The sequence below is a fragment of the Maylandia zebra genome, linkage group LG15 (assembly GCF_041146795.1).
Source record: "Maylandia zebra isolate NMK-2024a linkage group LG15, Mzebra_GT3a, whole genome shotgun sequence".
NCBI classification, from domain to species: Eukaryota; Metazoa; Chordata; class Actinopteri; order Cichliformes; family Cichlidae; genus Maylandia; species Maylandia zebra.
This window is the reverse complement of record NC_135181.1, coordinates 23,274,232-23,290,131: the sequence shown is the minus strand read 5'-3', so window position 1 is coordinate 23,290,131 and position 15,900 is coordinate 23,274,232. Positions and strand designations below refer to the sequence as shown.

Sequence of the window (15,900 nt, the reverse complement as noted above, 5' to 3'; positions counted from 1 at the left end):
CTGATCAACACACCTGTCTGTCAAAGCAGTGACACATTGATGTGTTCAAAACAATATCTGTGTAGTTGTCATCGAACTTTCCAATGATGCGCAAACTGTCTTCTGTACCAGGCAGTGAACTCACTATTTATTGCTTCACAACTGGACATTTGAAGTTGGGAGGAATGTCAGGCTCCATGATTTCGGTCCTGAATACAACATATTCATCTTTTCTCTGAGAACAGTGTTTGCTGTTGGTGGACTGTGTCTTTCAGCAGCTGCAAGTGGGCCGGTGGGTTTCTGGTTCCAGTTGAACAAATTCAGCCTGGAATAACTGGTGGGTGGATCGTCCTCTGTATGAAGGAGGCTGAAAAACTAGGCTCTCCCTTCCAGATAAAGAAACTCTCCCGCATTCTTCTTCTTTTTTCTTTAGTTTCTTTCTTTTTGAGGGCAGATGATTAGTTTATTTTCCTCATTTCTAGTTTACATTATGCATCATTTAAGTCTGGGAGCTCCTTTTCCCCAAAACCTCAAAATCATTTAAATTATTTTTTTCTAGTATCATCTATAAATCTAAATCAAATGTTAAGGAACTGAATTTAACATAACCTCTTAGTGTTGCTGTTACAGACAGTTCCATTTAATTTTATTTATATACCACTAAATCACAACGACAGTTGCCTCAAGGTGCTTTGTACTGTAAGCTAAAGACCCCCCAACAATCAGATGACCTCCTCTGAGCAAGCACTTGGGAAAAACTCCCTTTAACAGGACGAAACCACCTGCAGAACCAGGCTCACAGAAGGGCGGCCATCTACTGTGATCTATTGGGAGTGAGGGGAACATAACTGATTGAGCCCTAACTATATTCTTTAGCAACAAGGAAAGTTTTAAGCCAAATCTTAAACGTAGAGATAGTGTATGTCTTCTGAATCCAAACTGGAAGCTGGTTCAACATAAGAGGGGCCTGAAAACTGTAGATCATGGATCTTTTCCTTTGATTGTTGCAACACTGCTACTTATATTAGTTATTGATTATGACAATTTCCCCATGCCTCACTGGGTCTTGTGAAATTCCAAATTGTAAGACTATGAAGCTACCATTTGTTCAATCCAAGTATTGATCTCAAAGAGTTTTTAAAAAAAAAACTGCAGCATTGTCCGGTGAATGCGGAGGAAAAAAACAAAGAATTTATAAATGAGTATCACCACATGGATATATAGATGGTGCTGAATATGAGGCGTGTCCATGAGTTTTCTGTCTGAGCTAAAATTACACATGTAAGGGTCGAGATAGGATCTGAAGAAGATTTCATTCTTCATACAGTTCAGATTAGATCCAGAACTATTGTTTTATTGATCTGTTCTCCATGTCTATTGAAGTTATACTAATAACAAGACAAGGAAAAGCAAAAATCCAGACCATGAGACCAAAAAACAAACAAAACAAGGAAAAAACTAAAAACTAAAATAAATAAATAAATAAAATGGGGGTAAATAAAAAAAACTAAAATGAAAATAAAAATGCCCAAACAAAACAACCCTGTTTCAGAAAAAAAGTATGCCATCAAGCATGTGAAGCTTTTTATTTTAATTGAATTTTCCCATCTCCTAAACTCAGAAAAGGAAAGCTAAAGTGGTTTATTCCCTTTTTCTATTCCTTTTTTCTGTTACAGTAACTGTGACAACTGTTAACGGTCAGTTACTTTTCTGTTTGCTAACCGCCTTTGAGTTTCAATAGCCATAAATCACATTTTCAGCCACAAGTTTCTTGTGACACGTGCACTCTTGTTGGTAAAATATAGAGCCACTGAACATGCAGGACATTGTCTCAGTATGCGGCGTGCTGTCACACAGCAGCAAAAGCAAAGCCAGCCTGTAAAGTCCTAAAAGGAACCCCCGTTGAATCATTATTAGGGCTGCAGTGAGTTTTTACTGCTATTTAACTTGATTCCAGTGCAGTGGGTTTGATCCCTTTCTTTGTAACATTTTCTTACATTTTGATTAAGTTAATCCAACATGTAGCCCTTTGTTTACTTTGTCTGTGCAGCCATTGCCCCAGTTCTACTCACTGCCCTACAACCCCAGTTAAGGATCTGAGGCTGTTAACCTGCTCACGCGGAGGTCAGTATTTCTGTCATGTAGCTTGAACGCAGACGCTGACACACTTTAACACTAAATCTTAAAATCAATTCCAAAACGTACAGGGTGCCAATGGACAAGAGCCAGGACATGTGACAGCATGTGCTAAAACCATTAAGAAGCTGCTGCTGCATTTAGAACTGGCTGGAGGCAAGAAGGTGACTTTTTTAATAAGACACAGTTGCAGTAGGGAAGCTTTTACTAAACAGAAGCATGAATGAGGTGTGAGTTAATGTGCAGCCTGAACCACGAATTGCAGGGTGTTTAGTGTTTAACTGAGGGTTTAAAAAGTAGGCTTTGCTTCTCTAGACTGCTGCACATGGGCTTACGAATTCTTCTTTGGTTTTCACTTTCTCTTCCACTGAGAGCAAACTCTCAGAATGAGAAACTCGCTCTTATTCACATTCCTTTCTGTCATAGTGAAACCCGTCCTCTGTCCTGTTTTCTTTATCAGCTCACATCAGGAACTGTTTTGGAGATTAGGTAGGAGTCCAGGATGTGAACTGTAAGCAGAATAGCAGGTGAAAGTGAGAGTTTTGTGGCGAAATCCTGCGGTGCCCTTATTTACAACTTGTAAGAAGAACTGTTTTTTTTTTTTAGGTTAAACTGAATAGAAACAAAATGATTTATTATCACAAGGAAAAGTTATGGTTAACTGGCCAAAGACCCACTTACATATTATACATCACCCTATGTACTTTCTGGGATTAATATATTTGTTTTCATATGTTTTTGTAATGTGTTTACACCAGATTTATTTAGAAACCAGCTAAAATTCACTGTTTATCTTTTAATTTAGCTTTTTAAAGTCCACCTGTTTCCATTATTGGATTTTATATTTTAAAAAGGTATGAATTTTTTGAAGTTTGACATTAAGAAAGTTAATCTGATAGACTGTATTTTCCTTTTTAAAAGCTGCCCAAAGAGCCTGCTCCTCCATACTGTATGTGGATATGAGCACACGTAGCTCTTTGGCATGAAACACTTGAAACATAAAAATAGAGAATGCAATATTTAGCTGAGGAGGGTTAGCACTCCGATCATATGGTATTAATAAGCGACAGTGTCAGCAATGACTTCATGTCGCAGCATCAATCTGGATGACCACACTGACCTCATAAACTTTTCAACACTCGTCTGGCTGCTCGCGGAGAAAGACAGAGGAGTGGAAATGCGAGCGTGAACATTTGTGCCATTCAGCTCGAGCATTTTGACGATTGTCTGGCGTACCAAAAATAAAAACTACAACTCCAAGCGTGTCAGCTTTTAATTAGATGCAGTGTAACATGGATGTATTTTGAGGCGAGGTCAAGCATGCGCCACAGTAGATCTGTGAAGTGATAATCAGCACAGGTAGCATTTCTAAAAGGCACAGTTAACTAATGGTACGGTTTAAAATCAGAGCTGGGAACAAACGACACTGGACTTTATATGTCGAGTATTTCTCTGGCAGATTCAAGACAAGTTGACAGAAATTCAACTAAACTAGATGTGAAAATAGCTCAACTAAAAATATTTTAGTAAAACCTATAACATCTCTATTCATAATGTTTGTATATATTATTGTGAATGACTGTGATGTTCTGCTCTTACGTTAGTTGTCTGGGCTGGTGACCTTTTAAAGGAAGTTGTCAGCTGTAAAAGATTAAATATGTTTCTTTGGAAAACTCTGGCGCATTTATGTTGGAAACACCTCCCTCCTCCCGAGCACCTTTCCAACGTCAGGCTGAGGAAGGGGAGTACTGTAACTTTCCAGAACAGCGTGCACACCCGGGCCTGAAGTTCTCCATCTGGGGCTCTGAGCTATGAGACATCACATACTATAGGACATAAACATATTTTGACAGGTGGATAACCAGAGCTGGCGGGAGTTTGCAAAATGTGTTGCAAAAGCCAAGGCTCCGCATTCCACTGAATGTATTCACTTTGATAGCAACAAACTCAAAATGTGCGAAAACACTTTTCTTTTCTATTTTTTTTGCTTTTGTCAAGATAAAAATCATCTTTATTTATAGGTTTTGTTGGTTACGCATTTTTGCTTTTTATCATAAGAGTTGTTCTGAATTAAGAATAAAAATATATAAATAAATTTCCCAATGAAATGAAATCATCACTACAAGCTTAATGTTTTAAAACCATCTAAACAGTATTAATATAACCAGTTAAACGGGGAAAAGTAAACTGAAACCAGCGTACCTACTCTATGAGTTAACTGAAACTACATTGAATCAAAGCATACATTGAGTCTCTGCATGACTCACTGTTATAAATGTAAGTGATGGCTAATTCAGATCATGTGACTCTTTATGAGGTTCAGAACTGGACGTCATTTCATTTCCTTCAGCTAAATTCAGACGAAACTTGCCACCAGGTCGTAGGTCACGCTGAACAGATTCTCCCACCGGCTGCTTCTCGGCCTGAAAATTTCAAGCTGGTTGCAAATTATCTTGAAATCTGATTTAATTAAAACCTAAATTTCGAGCACCACATTGTGAGACTAATGCAGTCATGCTTTTATCATCTTAAAAATTAAAAAAAGATGTCATTTAAGATTTAAAAGTGTGCTTTTACATGTGTCAGCCTTTTTTTCTTTCCTGAACTAAAACTCTATTTGAACGACTGTAGACTATAAAGAAGTCAGCAGCCTCCCATCACTCCCATTTTGGCATTTTTAAACTGGCTCCCAGTATGTTCTGGAATAGTCTAGATTTGTCATTTTGATTACTTTTGAGGCTCTTCCTGCTCCCAGTAGAGCAGCTGAGCAGCTCAGACTCAGTCCCTTCATTTAATTTGCCCCTAAAAGTGTTCTTATTAATATATTACTCTTCTTACTTTCATTTTTATTTAGCCTGCCTCTGATTTGTCTGTAACAATTTATGTTTTCTTTCTTTGAGTGAGTGAGTATTCTTCGTTGGAAGAGCTTTTTAGGATCCTAAGTTTGCTTTGGAAACCCCCTCCCCTATCCTCTGTGATGTCTGATTGAGCAGGAGTTCTGAGTCGGAGCATTTTCTTAACTTTCCAAACAGCAGTCACTCTGCATTTATGTTTTCCATCTGGACCAAAACTAAAAGCACAAAATCAAGCCATGTGACTGTGAGTTAGCACATACATTACATGTCACATGCACAGGAAACGTAGACAATGCATTGAAGAATTCAAGGGCATAAGTCAATGAAGTCACTTTCATTTAGTCTGAGGCCGACAAAAGCATCTGTGGTATGTTTTTATTTATAAGAATATTTATGCTGGGTTAAATTATATTAAAATAATTTTTATTAGAATTTATTTTAACCTATTTCAGGGTTTCAGATTTACAGCTTGGGGAAACAGCAGATCTTTTCTTTCAGTTCCTGGCAAAGAGAAATATTTCCCTTGTTCAACTCGGCCTTCAAACTCACCGTCTAAAAATGGAGAAAACACCTCAGCAGGTCACCACTACATAACCTTCTTTGTCAGGGAGTGTTTTTTCAGAGGTTCACATAAGGCCAGATGTTTTCCTTAGCAGTGGAAACTCATTTGTTTAATTATTAACCATTTTATGGCCTTTACAACTGGGTGGGATTCATAGTTACATGAATTTCTAGATCAGTCATGGCAGTCATCGTTCATGTGACAAGTCATGTCTCCTTGGCTTCATTTCAAGTAAAGTTAAGAAAAGATGAGATGCAAACATAGTGACCACTTGATGATCACTCGATTTTGACATTTCATAATTTCATGAAATAGTGAAGCAATATTGTTTCCAAGAAAGTCTTGAGTTGGCAAAACTGAAAGTCAATTTTGTTGGTACACTCAGAGAAACTGGGAGTTTCAAAATTACAAAACCGAGAGGGCATTATACTGAAAATGGCAGGAAATGAGAAAAGGAAGGAAAAGATAGAAAGACTACAAGGAAATAGGAGGGAAAGAACCTTTTCTTCAGTGTGTGAAATCACTCGAACAAATAAAAAAAACCTATGACACTTACAAGTTAAGCACATAAACTGCAGTAGAGGTCAACAAGATGCCCAAAAGCTTGCATCTTTTAATCAGAATTAAAACATCCTCATGAATCAGGTCACTTAAAATCTAGTAGGAGTAATCTAGTGGAAGCAGGATTTTACAAAACTGCAGAGCTGTTGTTGCATGGTTCGTGTTAGATAACAATCTATCAGGAAATTATTGTATCATGTACGCAAAAGTTGAGCCGAGTTTTCTGCTTTGACAGGATATGTAGGCATCATAACAGACACACACACACAAAATAATAACGTTGTTCTGTTTTCTGACAGAAATATTTGAGACAAAACAATCTGTTTCTTTTCTTTTCTTTCTTTTTTGGAATGATTCTGAATCAGGATGACGTCAGCATGCTCTGCTTGTCTTTGCTAGATATGTGTGCACTTTAAAGCCATGCTGCTTTCTGCTTTATGGCTGCACATTAAAACAGCCCAACATAAACAGCTGCACCTGATGTGGGTCAGCCCATATGGAAAAAAATAAAATAAAATAAACGTGCGTTTCATGAACCATCTTCTTTTCCAGTTTTGGACAATTCAGTAAGCATAAAATAAACATTATGTTACAGTAGCAGAGTTTTATAGCTAAGGTAAAACCCTTTAAAATGTATTTTCCTTTAATCTGACTGCTAGGACGAGGACATTACTGCTAGTGCTGAAGTTGCAGGTGTAACTTTGAAACTATTATCAATAATAATACATAAAACTAGTGTGAAAGACTGCTAATAATATCGATTATTATGTCTGGATATTATTAACATATAGATGCTTACTAGTTGTGTATTTCCACAGCTGCCACGACTTACAATTTAAATTTAGATGTTAAATAGTGAAAATTCGCACATATTTTTGTATTCTGAAGCCAAAAACCAACATTCTCACAGGAAATCTGTGTCAGCAGTCGAGTAAACAAGATCATCTGATTACGACTAATCAAGAAAATCCCTGCGTGTAGATTACATTTACTGGCAGTCTACAAATCTGTGACACACACACACACATGTAAAAGCACAAGTAGTTCAGAAATGAAAACATGCAGAAAGTTTTCTTTACCTGTCCTCACATGACAGGTAAATGTCATCATATCATCAGACAGGAAAAGGAAAATCATTATAATCCTTCCATCCATCCATCCATGCAAAGGTCCATATCTGTCTGCATGTCTGTCTAACCTCTTTTATACCCCAGCTGGTGAGTGTGGTGTAACCGCACAATAAATAACCGTCCACTGTCACTCAGCCTGAACGGCCTTATTCACTCGTTAGTGTGGAATGCCTGGAATGGAAATCCATGTCAGTGTCAAAACAGGGAGAGATGACAGAGAGGGAAGGGAAGCGTGTGAAGAGGTGATGCTTATGGAAACAATAATGGAGGGCAAAGAGGAATAATAAAATGAGGCTGATTAGTACAAGACGGGACATGTATGGGGGTGAAAAAAGTGGAGGAAAGAGAGAGAAGAGAAATAAGATAAAAGAAGTAGAAGAAAGAGGGCAAAAGACTTCAGGTGAATAGAAGAAGGAAAGATGTACAAGTACTATGATGAAAGAATATAAAAACATGGATAATTAAGAAAAAAGTATCAAAGTAAATACTGGGAAAAAGTGAGCAGAAAGAACTTGGAAATATAATGATGGAGGAGTGAAAAAGGAAAAGACGTGAAGGTTTTTAGTAGAAAACAGGAGACAAAATAAAAAGGGAATAAAAGAAACTGCAATTTTAAAAAGAAAAAGATCAAACAGGTTAAACTGGTTATCTGTAAATACCATCAACCTACCAGGTGTCGCAGAGGAAAATTAGCCCGTATTTCTAAATTTGGTAAATTTACGAGACAATAACAAAAAAAGATTCAAGTGATTAGTGGAGATGCGTGTGCAGGAGGTACAGCAACGAGTGGAGAAGAGACAACTGGAAATAGGATGACAGAGATTAGATGGGAGGGAAGATAAGAGAAAAAAATGTTATGAGAGTGGCAAAGAATAGAGGGATTTTGGGACATAAACCATGGAAATTTGTGAAAAAGGCCAAAGCTGATGGGGGGGATTAAAAAAGGAGGGGGATAGAAACTATACCAAAAAAGAGGATTGGAGATGATGAATGAAGTGTTGAAAAAAGAGACAAATATAAAAACAAAAAAGGAAAAAAAAGATTAAAAGATTGGGAAAGGAATAACGCGTTGGTGGGAAGAGGGTAGGAAGCAGAGAGGAGGAGGAGGAGAATGAGGAAGAGCTGAAAATCTGCGGGAGGATAGGCAGAGGAGGAAAAAACATGAGGAGGAGGAGGGAGGGGACGCCTGTCCTGTTATGGCAGAGAAGAACACTCGGGGTTGCTAGATTGCATCATCGCCGGATCAGCCTTCTAAAAATAGGATGACGTCACCCCCCCTACTCTCAGGCTCCCAACCCTAGCACCCTCCCTCTCTCGCTCTCTAGTAGCGTTGCGTTGCGTCATGTGTCCCGCCCCTTCAACCAATTTAAAAGCGCGAGGTGACGCAACGTAAAGGCCACAAGAGCAACCGTAGCCAACGAGCAGGAAGCCGACACAGGAAGAGCGGAACGCACAGACATAAGAGAAGGTTTATTTTCTTCACGGCGCACTTCATCCGATCCGGACACTCACAGCTTTAACAGGTAGGCTGGAGATCTGTTTCCCGTGGAGGAGGACGGGGGTGTTTGAGCGTGTGTGTGAGGGGCAGAGAGGCGGTGTTGTCGCTCTTTGATCCCGGTGAGAAGCGCAGAGAGCCGGTGTCTCCGTGCGCTCCGTCCCGGGACACTGCGAAAACTTCCGCGCGTGTTTTTGCGTGAAAATATAAAATATATAAACAAGCGCATCTTTTTGGAGCAGTTTGCACTAACGATTTTTCTTTTTTTCTTTTTTTTTAATTTTAGCGTATTTTGTATTTATAAAAACTTGTTATTGTTTTTGTTTCAAATATGACATCATGCGACGTTTTTCTTGGATTCTGCTTGAATGCATTTTGTTACACTTTTTTTGTAACTTATTTATAATCAGGTATTTCGGATTTTTGCACTTGTTTCCTCACTTTTGTCGAGACTTTTAATATTGTTGTTTCTTTTTTTTCTTCTTTCTTTTGAGTTAACTTTATAATAACAAAACCAAAACAAACATATGAATAGCACAATTCTCTTTTATAATTACCTGAACACATAATAGCGAAACTGAAGGGAACAGAGGGAGGCGGTGGTAAAATATTTGTAGAGCTAACAAGACTTTTTAAAACTTTTTTTTTAAATTCTAAGAAGGTGCAGCTGTGTGCAGACTAATACAAACCATATCATTAATGACTTCGTTGCAAATGATTTATTACTGGAGAACATAAGAATATAATATAAATGTGCTTGTTTTGGTTTTGGTCTCAGAGCTGATGTAAACACCTTCTTATCTGGCTGATGGCCATAATTCAACTCTTTTCACTTCTCCGTTTAGATAACAAACATCCACACCTCCCTAATTAATGAGCCTTTTTTACAGCATGTTTTCCACAAAGCAAATATTTGCTCAGTTTTGAATGACACAGCTATTTGTCTTGTCATCACAATCTGTTTGTCCTCCTTAACATGCCATGTTGACCTTTCAAACCGATCTTAGCTTTGGATTTCCTTCTGACATTTGTGTCATTGTTACTCAGCAAAAAGTTGAACATTCCTTTATTATTCTTCCCACATTATTTATCTTGTGACTTTCAGCGTTGGGTTCATAATGACTTTAGCTCAGTTTCTTTTGAATTATATTAAGTGTTTCTAACCCACCTGATGATTTTCATCTCTTGCGTTTACAGAATGATGCTTCAGCACTCGGGTCCTTCTCTGGCTGACATCAGCTGCTCCGCCTTGGTTCCTTGCTTCTCCCCTCAAGGCACACTCACCCTGGACGACTTCACCAACTTCACACCCATCGTGAAAGAGGAGCTCCGGCTGGCAATCCAGAGCAAGCGACTGTCCAACGGGCTTAGCACCGACATGAGCTCCGATGGTGCCAGCTCCAGCTCGGATCGAGCCTCTGAGCTAACTTCATACAGGAACGGGGTCAAGCGAGAGGTAAGGCAGAGGGGGAATTACAGCATGTAGTTATCTGTAATGTGTCTGTTATATACATACATACATACATACACAGAGAGAGAGAGTATTTTTTTCTTAATGGTCTATATTTCTCACTTTTTTTTAGTTGACATCTGAGGAGCATGAAAGAAGGAAAAGGAGGAGGGAGAGAAACAAAATCGCTGCCGCCAAGTGCCGCAACAAGAAGAAGGAAAAGACTGAATCACTCCAGAAGGTAGTTTTCCACTTTCATCAATCTGAGCATTGGTTATTCTGCACCTACTCTTAGCTTTTTGCACCCTCACAGTTAGACAATTTATAAAGCATGACATTCGCAGCTTGCGGTGAGAAGTAGCTTATGTTTCTCGGGTGAATAACAGTCTTCTTCTTCCATCCTTCTCTGCAGGAGTCTGAAAAGCTGGAGAGCATCAATGCCGACTTAAAAGCTCAGATTGAGGAGCTTAAGCAGCAGAAGCAGCAGCTGGTCTACATGCTCAACCTGCACCGGCCGACGTGCATCGTCCGAGCCCAGAACCCCCAGACGCCCGAGGACGAGCGAAACCTTTTCATCCAGCACATCCAGGAGAGCACCTTACAACTCCACAACCTCACCTCCACCACCACCTCATCCGCATCCACGTCCACAGCAGCGCCTCTCGGCGGAGGACTTCTGACTCTCGATCATGTCCAGTGCCCCAGTCACTTATGATCGCCCAGAGTGTTATCTAGGGCTTGCAATTCTTCCATCTCCTGCTGCTGATGTAGGACTGACTGGTTTCGCAGGAGGTGGAGTTGCCACATACAAACTTATGACCTGAGAATGAAACGCCACCTATGACTCCTCACGCCCACCTGCCGTCCATAATGCTGCTAGAGAAAAAGAGAGCGGTGTAAAGTGACCTCAGCACCTTCCGCTCCCTGAACCCGTAGCTGCTGATTGGACAGGAGTGAGAAATGATGGACAGCACTTTGACTTGCATTGTGTTTCTTTTTTTTTTTTAAACATTTTAAACAGTCAGGGCCAAGAACAGATGCTAAAGCACTTAAACAAAGTTCAACAGCTTTTCTTGATTTATTAGTATTTTGAATAGTCGATGGTCTGATTTTTGTACCAAAGCACGATTTCAAGGTGATCAAGGCACATTATTTAAGAGTTCACCCCGACAGTAAGGAGATTCAGAATGACTGTGTGAGTGTGTACAGATGCAAGTCACTGACTTTAAAAAGAAGCGGTCTCTGTTTAGTGTACAGCAAAGATGACATATTTATTAAATGATTACTGTATGTTAGGATGTTGCTGTTTTAACCCTGTCTGCTTGTCCTGTATACAAAGTGAATTACTAAAAACGCTGCTACTACTAACCACTCAGGACCTAGGTATGCTATAGACGTCCGTTTTGTTATACATAATATGAGATGACTCGTCCAAAAGCATGAGTACGGGTCGGGTTCCTTGCTGTGAGTGTAGCAGACACAAAAGGGAAATGTACGTTGCAGGCAGGGTTTCTAATTCTGCACTTAATGAAAAAAGCCTAGTACAAAAGACAGTGTAATCACATGTATAGATAAGTGTTTTGTTGTGGGGTTTTTTCTTAAGAATTCAATATTTTATGGCAATCACAATTGCCCAATGGACACTTTATTTATCACTGTGTTCTCTCTTAAAGCAAAGGGGATTTTTTTTCAACCTGTTCTGTGACAATGAAGCTACATAAGTGTTATTTTACAGATGTGTTTTCTACCCAGTGTCTTGTATAAAGTATCAAATGCATATTAACTATGTGCTGCTGTATGTAAACACCAATGCCTCCTTTGGTCTCAACAGAGCAAAACCAAAAGTTATTTTTTTAAAAATGTATTTATTGAAAACATTTGGTCCGGATGTTGTGTTCATTAGATATCGTTAGCTAGGTATCAGAAGCGCTGCATCAGTTTACTCTGAAGTTATGCAAGATTTGTTGACACGTTAGAATCTAAGTGTGTCGTGAACTTCCACTGTTTGAAAACGAACTGCCAAAATAGTTGTTGTTCACTTGCACACCCTTTTCCATTGTAAAAAAAAAAAAAAAAAAAAATAGCCCAAGGAAAAAAGCAGTTTATTGCTCAAACAGAAATTTGACAAGCACGATGATTGCTGTTTGTTGTTTATTGGCAGTAAAATAAAGCCAAACATGAGATCAGAAGCCCTTTATTCCTGAGCGACACTCTAACTTCTCATTCTCAATCAAACTGAAACTCTGACGCACAAAGCGAAGGATGAGTACATACCAGAAGGGGTTTCCTTTGACAGAATAATAATGAATTTTGTAGACTGAAGTTGTATTCCTCTGTTAGAAGGTTTATATTGTTGTATGTGTTGTGTGAGAGTCACATTGTTAAAGGGACGCAGGCGTCTTTGTGGTCATAGTACTTTTGTCACCTGTTGTCCCGATGCTAGTCATTACTAGATAGTCACTGAGCACTGAGTGCATGTATTCATATTGTGCCTATTTCTACTACTGAAGACTTTTTTTTTTCTCTATAGCTGTGTCATAGCAGAAATAAATAAAGGATGTCAGGTACAACTGCACTGCTACTATCACTGTGTAACTACTTCCATCTCTGTTTTGATTTTTGATACTTTGATAATTAAAGATGTGAACTGAAAATGCGACCTGTGAGATGCCTTTTCTGGAAATGGATGGGCAGATGTGACATTAGGAGTTTCTGGTAGAGAGCAGAATTCATGTTTCCATCAATTACAGCAACCAGTGAGGTCCTGAAACAGGACAGCAGTCCCAGACCGTCACCCTGACACCACCATGTTTGGCTGTCATTTAATGAAATGCTGTGTTAGTTTCACACCAGATGTAACGGGACTCATTATTGAAAACATTTGGCTTTGTCACCCTGTCCAGACTGATAGATGTTAGCGACTAGTTATCTCTTTCTAATATTATATTTTGTTTGATGATCTGAAACATGTAACTGGGACAAAAATGCAAAAAAAATTGTTATTAACATATCAGTAGTACATAATAATAATAATAATAATGGTTAGAGCTTAATAAATGTGCAGCAATAATTGTAGAACCAAAAACAAGCTCCCTGAAGCTCAGTGGAAGTGGGCTGAGTAGCTGATTTCTTATGATAATCTTAAATTAAATTATGATATGATTATTGCTACAGTGAGCTCACATGATGCTGTTGGAAAAAAAGCTGTGATAGTACGTTGATAACACTAAACAGAGCAGAAACAGAAATATTAGTGCCTTGCTCTTCGCTGTTGGAGCTGTACAATATCATATACCTATAGACTTTCTGCACTTATGAAAACATGTGCCATCTGATGCAACACGTTGTAAAACAAATGTTTGCAATGCTTATCATCAATAATCACCACTTTCTGACAATGCAGTTGACCGGTCAGTTGCTTTGGATTGCATCAGATCAGTTTTGAAACAATGATTTTCATTTTGTAGCCATTAACCCGCTCGCGTATGTCTCATGTTCTCCATGTCTGAAAATGACAACAGCAGAACTAACAAAACTCATGCTTGATCTTTAGAAAACTAACTCTGCAGCTGTGGTTTTCTGCTTTACTTTAGGAACACAGTTACATCAGCACCGGGCCCTCTCTCATTAAAATAAAGAGTGTGTTATGAATATCAGGAAAAATAACACAGTTTCCTTGAAGGATACTCGGTTTTAAAATGTTTTAAAAGCTTACATTCCCAGATGTACTAGCAGCTTCCTAGTACCCATGGGTACTAGGAAGCTGCTGTACTTCTATCACCATGTTTTTTTTCCACAAGTGGAACAATTTCACAACATAAACGTTTGCTTACAAAAATCTCCGACAGAATTCCTACATGTAATCACAGAGCAACTGTGCATGTGATGGAGCTGAAGGACAAGACTGAACATGTTCTCTTCAAAGAGGTAGAGGCAGGCAGAAGGGTGAGGTAACACTGCCTTGTTAGATATGACTGGATGTTTTCTACAGTATCTGTCCAAGAAGGCTCTGACATGCAGTTCAAATAACAACAAACCCGCCCAATAAGGACACTGGCCTTAGAGATGTGCGGTACATCACACCGTAAACAAGCGTGTTCAAACACGAGCCAATATGTGGAATGTGCAAAATCAAATCCATTTGTTTCCCGTCTTTTTTTCAATACATAGTTATGCCAAAGTTGCAACATAGAATGATGTGAATGATGTGATAGGGAATTAATCCGATGAAACCATTCAAATGAGCTTTCTGATGAAACGTGACATATGTGTTCTAAACAATCCCGGCAAACTGAAAGTGTATAAACAGATAATTATGTGATTACACAAGAAGCTTCATGCCCTCAAGCATCAAATCTCACCCACCTGCACCAGGACGTTAAAACTCACACAGAAAATAACTTGTTCCAGGTCTGCCAGCCCGAGATCTGCTATGGTTTGACCCCACCTAGCTGTCACTGAAAGTGGATGAAAGCAAACATCCAGGTATACAATCACTGTAATCAATACTTTGCACCTGTCCTAGTGAGTTTCACGGTACCAATAGTTAGTATTCCGGTAAGCTGCCCAGAACCTAGAGAACACATGACGTTCCGCCTCTTTCCTATCACAAGTATTCTGATTTCCTGTTAAACTCCTTAAAGAGCAAGTCATCTCATTTCAGGAAACCATGCATGGAATAAAAGAGTGAAAACAATCAATAAAGAAAGAGTTCAGTTCACAATTGTGCTGATATTTTCAGAAGAATCCTTGTGAGTAAGATTCTCATAAACCAAGCAGCGTGAGAAAAAGTGGGTGGGGCAGCATTTTACCGAAGGTGATGTCTAAACCTGCCCATCAGTTTAATTTACACAACTGGTATGTTAATTACAACTCATCACAAACCAAAAATAACATTCCAGTTACTCTCAAGTTTCTTCCCGCTCTGTTTCCATATTGACATTTTAATAATTTCCCCAAATACTTCTCCTAATAGGGAGAAGCAAACCTTTTTGATGTTGAGCTCGGTGGCATTTTTTGTGTTCACATGTCAATTATTCAAGGCCTTTCACAACAGCTCTTATCGTTTATCAATCTAGTTGTTGAAGTGATGAAATAACGACACTCTTTGAGTCTATTGTACACTGCAGCCCTACAGGTGGTGTCCCAGCCTCCAGATATATGTGGACATCAGTAGTATCAGTCTTGGGTTACCTAAGATTTCAGTGGATATTAAGGTCAGGTTCAGGATCTTTGCGCCCATATATAAATCTCTAACCTTGTGCTGTGTGTGTGCTCATCTCAGGCATTTCTTGGCTGGCGTTTAGTCCATTTTTGATGTTTTTATGCTCTCAAATGATGTTTGAACATGAGAGACTTTCAACTTGTTGACATTTTAGAGAAATGTATCCTTCTACAATTTCCTGTAAAAAAAAATAGCTCACAGATCATATCTGCCGGCTAGTCCAGGTTCACTGACACTCACTTCTGTTGATACCTGTCTCTGCTGACATTCAGAGTTGTTCATGAGACCGCTGGGATCTGCTTGGCTCTGAGTCATCAGACATTGAGACCGAGGGTCCATGTGGATGTCTGCATGCTTGCCAATTTTCGTGACTGCACAGACTTGTCGACAGATCATTTACATCACGTTACAATGTACCGACCATACGATATGACAACTTTTTTGACTTCAAAGGAACTACTTCTCCAGCTCCGGCAGCAGAGTACAATTGAGGCCTGGATTTTGGATG

General features: G+C 39.0%; 1 protein-coding gene across 1 annotated transcript; it reads left to right on the top strand.

The window, feature by feature from the left end:
- The first annotated feature begins 8,614 nt into the window (after window positions 1-8,614).
- atf3 (activating transcription factor 3) lies at window positions 8,615-12,822 on the top strand. Its single transcript, XM_004568438.4, has 4 exons — window positions 8,615-8,746; window positions 9,916-10,174; window positions 10,302-10,409; window positions 10,581-12,822. Exons 2-4 carry the CDS (start codon window positions 9,917-9,919, stop codon window positions 10,881-10,883), a joined length of 669 nt encoding a protein of 222 aa, XP_004568495.1. The 5' UTR covers window positions 8,615-8,746; window position 9,916; the 3' UTR covers window positions 10,884-12,822.
- Window positions 12,823-15,900: the final 3,078 nt, after the last annotated feature.